Source organism: Bombus huntii, chromosome 3, assembly GCF_024542735.1.
Source record: "Bombus huntii isolate Logan2020A chromosome 3, iyBomHunt1.1, whole genome shotgun sequence".
Taxonomy (NCBI): Eukaryota; Metazoa; Arthropoda; class Insecta; order Hymenoptera; family Apidae; genus Bombus; species Bombus huntii.
In genome coordinates, this window is record NC_066240.1 from 1,377,364 (window position 1) to 1,385,325 (window position 7,962).

The 7,962-nt window shown below is 44.1% G+C and overlaps 1 protein-coding gene across 1 annotated transcript; it reads left to right on the forward strand.

Annotated features, from left to right (window-relative positions):
- Positions 1-1,498: 1,498 nt before the first annotated feature.
- On the forward strand, positions 1,499-6,392 carry LOC126878419 (uncharacterized). The gene is made up of 6 exons (XM_050641187.1): positions 1,499-3,537; positions 3,907-4,031; positions 4,210-4,434; positions 5,560-5,695; positions 5,767-5,896; positions 5,955-6,392. The coding sequence occupies exons 1-6, from the start codon at positions 3,274-3,276 to the stop codon at positions 6,038-6,040; spliced, it is 966 nt and encodes a 321-aa protein (XP_050497144.1). The 5' UTR covers positions 1,499-3,273; the 3' UTR covers positions 6,041-6,392.
- Positions 6,393-7,962: the final 1,570 nt, after the last annotated feature.

Here is a 7,962-nt window from a genome sequence, read left to right on the forward strand (position 1 = left end):
CGGTCGCCCATCGCGCCGCCAACCGCCACTTCATCAAGATGTAGAGGTGGTCCGAGAGGGTCTCCTCCGGGGAGACCTCGCAACCGGAAACACGGCGGGATACAGCAGGGTTTGCCCATGTGAGGTCCACTATGGACTCGCCGCGCCACGCCACGCACGTGCTGGACGACCCCCGGTTCATAAGCCGGAGGCCGAATGCGGCCGCCCAGTCCTGCACGTCGCGCCCCGCCCCTTCCGTTGGTCCTGCGGGAGCCCCACGCCGTTGAGTCCCCGAGGACCAGTGACGGGTAGGCGCCCAATCGCCTCGTGCAAGCCCCGAGTCCGTCCAAGAAGGAGGCGTATTCTGTCCGGCTGATGTTGGGCGACACGTAGACGGTCACTACGGCCAGGTCGGCCCATTTCACGGCCACGAAGCGTCGTCCCCGCTCGATCACCGAGCAGGAGGGGCTTCCCGCGATCCCGGTCCAGAATATGGCGACCGAACGGATCAGATCCCCAGCGTCTCGTGATGCGTCGCGAATGCTGTACGGCTCGGCCACCGCTCCTAGACCGATCCGCCGCTCCGCCAGGCTCTGGAACATTAAGTTCTGAGGCCGGCGAGAGCGGTTAAGATTGTACTGCAGGAGCAGTTGTCCTCCTCCTCTTCTTCCGCCCACGTCGGGGAAGGCTCCGTCTCCATAGCCTCCTCCGGGCCGTTTCCCTTGCAGTCGGTGTGTCCGATTTCTCTGTTCTCTCTTCTGGCCTTCGTGGGGTAAGTTGACGGCGGCATCGTTTTCCTCCTCGTCACCGCGTACGGTGACGCCATACGGTGCGACGCGGGCAGTCCCAGATCCGCGCGCACCGGACACATGGGTACTCGCGCCGAGCAGTCCCTGGCGCGAGTCCTTCCACCCCGCACCGGTACAACGGTCCGACCGGTCGGCCGTCGATGTGCACTCCCGGAGCACGTGACCTATGCACCTGACGCATTGGAGTCGGCGCGCAGGGAGAGGGGAAACCCTCGCCGCTGACCAACCAATGTTAATCCTACCTCCTGGTAGGGCGTCTCCTCCTCTGCTGATTTTCGTGGACGCTGTCAGCGGGCAGCGTAGCCACACCGACCCGAGGCCCCAAGGAGCGGAGCGTATAACTCCCACGTTGACCTCGTCGGCGCGGCAGCTCCCGGTCTCAGCAACGGCGGCTACCACCTCCTCCGAGGTGACCAAGTCCTCCAGTCCGGTCACTCTTAGCTCGGCCGTCCTTCGCGGCACGGTTACCTTGGCGGGCAAGTCCTTCAGCGTGGCCGCCATTCGCTCGGCCAGTCGTGATGCTTTGCTCCCAGCGTCCTGGCCTGAGATGTCGAACAGCAAACCCCCGTGATCGCCCTCCTCGGTCGTAACTCCGCGATATCGAGTTCGGAGAGCTTGACTTTCCTCTTCATCACCGACATCGCATCCCTGTACGTGAAGCCCGAGCCGTCCCTCACGGCGAGCGATACCGCGGCACACCGTGGACGGCCACGGTTGCTCGATGACGACGCAGCAGGGCCCGCTTTACAACCCGCGGCTGCGCCGGTACTGGGGTATCCCTCCTCTGCACCGTAAACGATTTTTTGGTTCGTTTTTCTATTCATAATAGTTCTTAAGAGATCGGCGAGGTCGTCAACAAGGGTTTCCATCCTGGTGCCACTCACTCTTTCGCACCCTACCCCGGTTAAGGCTGGTGCAGGGTGACGGGGAGCTCCACAAGAAGGTGAGGTGAGTGGTCTTGGCAGATACGGGCCCACCAACTTCTCCGAGTTTCTCCCTACCGGATCGGAAAACTGGCGGGGGCCAAAGGCCCCGACCAGTCACCATCCGGCTATAGGAGAATATCAGATTCATCGGGGTTTCCCAGGGCGTGGTCATACGCCCTGAGAACCCGTAGCCGCTTCGTGCTCCCCATAAAAAGAGAACCTAGCGTTAATTCTACGTGGAATAATCGTTAACGAAGATTCAGATTGGCACGTAGATTGTCAATTTGCAATCGTAAACGAGGGTGGATCCCTCTAGTCGTTGCACGAAACAGCCCCTTTCGCTCTAACAATTTCACGAGAATCGTCCTCTGTACGTGTTTCTCATTCGAAAAATCCATTCTATATTTAATTTAATATTCCTAGTATCATTGTTCGTTCGAGATTTCCCGAACTCCTTTTAAGCGTAGAAGTTGATTAAATTCGGTTGAATAATTGAAAGAAAAAAAATGAAAAAGATGTAAAAAAAATACATAATGTATTTAAAATATTTTTCATAATAGAATAAACAGTGGTAGAGTAAGTAACCGTTCCAGTTAAAAATTGATACGGTATCGATGGATTGGAGGTGGAAAGGAACCGCGTTGAAGAAATGGGTGCGAGCGATAAGAGTTAGCTCGATGATTGTATTTTAACAAGAAAATCCTCACGGCTCGTTGATCACTACCACCTGCTCCATGTGATAAGAAACCAGCGACACACATTTATGGCAGAGGGAGATCCGTTCGTGCGTCACGTTTACATCGCTCACTTTTTTAATTTCAAACATATTCCCTTCTTGCAAAATCCTCATAAAATTGCGAAACGAATAATTTTCTTTATATAATCTTTTAATTTCTTATTTCAATTTAATGTTTGTAGACTTGACAATTTTTCCCCCTTTTCGTCACTTTTTTCCCTCGAATCGTTAGACATTAAAATAAAACCGTTGATTATTCTGGCTGTTTTTTTTTTAACTTTTTCTTGCGGAAATTCTTTTTTGCTGGTGTAGAAAATAGATGAGAAATTGTTTCGATGCCCCTTTCCACTAGTTCGGGTAGATCTCGTTTCAATCAATCGGTAGCCCAGATTCTTGTTCATTTCACACCCCCGTATCGCATCATTCCCGTGCGCAACCGTGTCCTTTGCCTCTGTGGAACCCCGTGAAAGGATCCTGGCACAGTTCCACGTCGACCATCAGGACCGTCAGAAGCCTTAGAGAACTTTTTCAAGATTTTCGATATCTAAAATAATAATAATAATAATAATAATAATAATAATAATAATAATAATAATAATAATAATAATAATAATAATAATAATAATAATAATAATAATAAAAGACGAAGTTTTCTCGAGGATTAAACTTTAAACAGCATTAAGCTTAACTTATAGATTCCGCAGTTTAAACTTAAGAATTCCAGAATTTACAGGAAGTTCTTGGAAAAGGATCAGTAACATCTTAGTGATTATTTTACGAATATTCAAAGTTTCGAGACACGGCGACCGATTTATCGAATGCCATGACGGACGTGAATAGCAACAAAGTGTCCAACGAGTCTTCGAAAAAGTCGCTCGAACTGGCGAAGAAGGAGTTACGCGCGATAGTGACGAAGATTGAGGAAACAACACTTCCTAGCAGGTCTGTGAAATTGTTTCGCGCTCAATGTCTTCTTAGACCCGGAGGATCGAAGTTCCGCAGGAGACACCTGTGGATCTTGCTGATCCTCGCGTGGATTCTAGGTCAATTCCTCTGGAATTACGTGCACACCGTTCGTTACGACAAGGTGAGCCACGAAATCAATCCTTTTCGTTAAAAAGAAAGATAAGAAAGTCGACCGATCTGAGCTTTAAAAAAGATCAATCCTTGGGGAAATCGTTTTTTCAGTAAAAGATTTGTTTTTATCTTTGCTTCTTTCTATACGTACTTCAATCATATCATTTTTGTCACGCGATTGTAAGAGAATTTTTAATTTTCTGTCTTTTTTTTTTTTTAATAGAGTTAATCGTTGTTTGTGATATCTGATCTATTTTCGAAGAATTTTAGTAAACATTTTGGCAAAATATCGGTCTTTATCCTTGCGTTTCTTCCTATTCTTAAATCGGTTTTTAGCGTTAGTAAATCGATTTTTGTTAAGGGTTGAATATTTTTCAAGTGCCTGGCGGAAGTACCTTCGTTCACGCAGAAAATATTCCGGCCAGCCGAGGATTGTTCAATGTGTCGGGACGTTCAACAGGTTGACAGGATATCCAACGTGGATCCTGCCATTTTTGAGGAACGGTACTGGCTCGTCCAATTCCCCTAGTTCTTGCTCCACTTACGCTCTTGAATTAATTTTAATCCCCTCTCGTTCTGCTTTATTCGTCCGTTAATACACAGAAGTATATGTGAAATTCAATTTTATTATTTTCTATGTTGGAATCTTTTTCATCCTTTTGTGCTCTCTTTCGAGGAATAGATATGCGTATTCAGGAAGACCGGTAGTGATTACGGATGCCATGACTAACTGGACAGCAACGGAAACATTCTCGTTTTCTTTCTTTAAATCGTTGTACGACGGAGAGGACGCGAATTGCCAGTTTTTTCCTTATAAAACCGAGTTTAAAAGTCTTCAGGACGTGTTCGATATGAGCGCTAGTCGATCATTGCTGGAGAAAGGGACGAAGCCATGGTACGTGGGCTGGTGAGTACAATTTCCATTGTAATTTTCATTTATTTCATTTTTCTATTTTATTTAATCGATTTTATATGTACATACATGATACATGTGACATAGATATAATATAATTCATTAGTAGCCGAGATAACGTAGATCACGAGTAAGATTCTTATAACGCGAACGCATGTTTCGTCGAAATAGTTTCTGAAAACAATCAAAATAACTGCGTGTCTATTAACGAAGCAAGAAGTATCTCTATTAACGAGGTAATACTGTATTACGATATTGTGCTATATAACCTAATTATAAATAAACGCTGGATTAAAATAATCGTATTATTTTGTAGCATTTCTATAGATTATACATAAAATAAAAGAAAAGATATAGATCTATTTTTTTTATTTATTTAATTCTTTACATTCACAATTTGTCCAGTTTGGACATTTGGTAGAATTTTTTAGCTGTTTGATCGTCATTTAGGTGGCAACCCCCAGTGGGATACCATCTTCGTGTTTGTTAGGTATAGATTTATTTGAAATTTATTTTAAAGAAAAAGGGTAGTTTGTTAGCGCTAGATTAGGAGAAAGGATATATGGGATGGTATTAAATGTCACTGTCAGTTAAATCTGGTGATGTTTTTTTGGCCAAGGTTTTAGTAAGTGTCCCGAGAGTCTGGATGAACGGTGCCCGTGAAGAAGGCAGTTTTGGGGCTTCAATAACTGCCCTAAAGCTCGCGCGTATGCACACAATCCGGCTAACGAGCTTCCAAGCGAACTATGTAGTTTCCAGCGGCCCGTATTCATCGAAACAATTACCTAGAAACTCATATTCGTGTCGAGCGACGCGTTCTTCGTTACCTCTCCTGTCTGATAACTTCGCATTGTGAAGTGGACTTTGTATTGTTTTGCACAGGATGATATAAAAATATCGTTACATGTTAAACAAGGGAAGAGAATTAGAATCTATATCATAAAACAAAGCGAGAAAAAAAATTTCGTACATTCGTTGCTAATAAACTTAGATTCATAAAAAATTCTGGTAATTTGGTTTGCAAATAGATGCAAATTATTAAACATGTATATATATGATAAACTAGCTGATATTAAATAAATATAGAGAATTACAATATAATTATAATTCTTGTTAAAGGAGTAACTGTGACGAAGAAATTGGCGGTGTGCTCAGGAAACACTATCAAAGACCGTATTTTCTGCCTGTCACTGCAGAAACAGAGAAGACCGATTGGATTTTTATGGGTAGCCAAGGATATGGGGCCCCTATGCACGTAGGTACTCCTTCAATAAATATTTATTTTCATTCCCTCCTTTTATCGATGAAATATTTCGACTTTTTCAGGTGGACGACGTGGAACACCCTTCGTGGCAAGCTCAGATCAAGGGTGAGAAATTGTGGATGTTGGAACCACCCAGAGAGTGTCATTACGCTTGTTACAGGTTGAAAGTCGTAGTACATCCTGGCGAAATAAGTAAGTCTGGCTCGATTTCTTCACTGTGAAATTTCCTAATGATCGATTTGTCGCACAGTTGTCCTGGATACCAATCGCTGGTACCATCAAACGGTAATCGTTTCCGAGGAGATGAGCATCACTATCGGAGCAGAATACGATTAGAGGAAGCTACAGGGACGTTCTAAGGGCATTTCGATCGCTACGACAGCCTTTAACGACGATACGTGTCACCAAGATCAATAAAGTTGTTTTGTCTTGATATTCACGAGTCTGTCAGCCTGAGAATAATTTCTAATAGAAATTTCACTTGAACCAAACATTACGAACAAAGTTCTCCAATAACAAATTGTCCTGATAACTCCTACTTTCGATTGACACTTTACAAAATGTCTTATATTTATCATGATTTAATTGCCAAGAATTTTCATCGACCGTTGAATAATTTCCACTTGCAAATGGAATTTTACAAATTTAATCTTTATCCATCGCAATTTGCAATACACGGTCCTTCAACTTTGAATTTACGACGCTGAACGAGCCGGAAGACGCGAATGGACTAAGCCAGGATGCTCGACGCGGATTCCACGGTCCGTGGCGAGCAGTTGATCGGTTTCCTCGAGGAGGTCGGCTGAACACGCGCCAGGTAACGTATGATCACGGGCACACGCGTGAATCTATCGAGTGTGAGGGGACGTGAAGGGGCTGCAGGGAACCCCTGCCGTAGCCACCACCTGCCGCCAGGTGCGACTTCACGAGACATCTGTATGAGGGGCCCGTGCCGCGTTTCCTTTTCACCGTTGAGTTCTCCGCAGTTCACAAGCTCGTTGACCGGTGTAGGAACATTAGGTGTCTGTCTGGAGCCGAGGACAGGCTTATTACCGAAGTAATTGGTCGAAGCCGACGTTCGATGCACGTTACTGGCCCTTTGATAAATTTGACAACTAGTTTCGGTTATTGTCTTCGGAGGGGCAGATTATGCAAGCGTTGAATTGATTTTGGGAGATCTTTTTGCATCAAATATGGAAGAAAACTAAATAATAAAGGTGATATTAGAGTAATTGATTCGAATTAAAGAGTAATGACACGTTGCTATACCTTTGATAAATTTGAGAACGAAAAGGTCACAGATCTATTGGCAGTGGTAAACGTTTTCTGCTAATACTCGTCGAAGGGCGCTCTTCCTTCAAATCCCTCGAATCTCTGCTCGTAATAATTCTTTTAATATTTGGAATTTATTCCAATAACTTTTATTACCTTAAAAGATATTTTAAAATATCCGTCTCCAGAAAGAATAGGAAGAAACAAAATTAGAATAAATATTCTTTCGACTATCGTTAACTACAATTAATATGATTTACCAAAATTTTCAATCAAATCGTTTAATGGCTTGTTACGTGAAAACGATCGTAGATTCGTAGATGGCGACTGTGTGCAGCGAAGGCAGATGCAGCGGAGAATAAAAAATGGCCGGAAACGGGGGATGCATCGAAGGAGGCCCGAGGGCTTCCTGTTTCAACCTAATTACATTCCATTCGACGCGGGCTATGTAGGGGGTGGAGACTGGGTGGACGCGCAACAAAATCTCGTTAATTCATAAAAATTCTCCGTCCATTTCGCGGCAGTCTTTTTGCCCGCGCGAAATTAAAATCCTCCGCGCGGTCGAATAATCGATAGCGGAGGAACGCGCGGGATTCCGTCGATCGAACTTTCCTGCTTCTTTTTCTGGCGGATAAAAATGCGAATTTTTATCGAATGCGGCTAAGTGGAAAAACGCTTGTGCTGTTCCTAATTCTAAATCGATATTTGAATTTAAGGCAATCTTGGTCGATCCCTTCTTTCAGTCACGAATTCGAAAACATATCCACTGCAGTAAAATGATACACTACCGTTTACGTATCCAGATACTTCGACCGAATTATATCAACGATATCTAAATTTTATGTTGCCAGATTATTAACTTATATTTATGAAAAAGACATAGATTAGACATAGAAAAGACATAGCAATAGCGTATTCTTCTACGTACTATACATATATTCTTTAGTATACACTTGTACTATTTAAATGCCAATATCAGGATATTC

Coding starts and splice junctions, on each gene's coding strand:
- LOC126878419 (XM_050641187.1), top strand. CDS start 3,274: ATGACGGACGTGAATAGCAACAAAGTGTCCAACGAGTCTTCGAAAAAG. Junction 3,538..3,906: donor ACACCGTTCGTTACGACAAG/GTGAGCCACGAA, acceptor ATATTTTTCAAG/TGCCTGGCGGAAGTACCTTC. Junction 5,696..5,766: donor GATATGGGGCCCCTATGCAC/GTAGGTACTCCT, acceptor CGACTTTTTCAG/GTGGACGACGTGGAACACCC.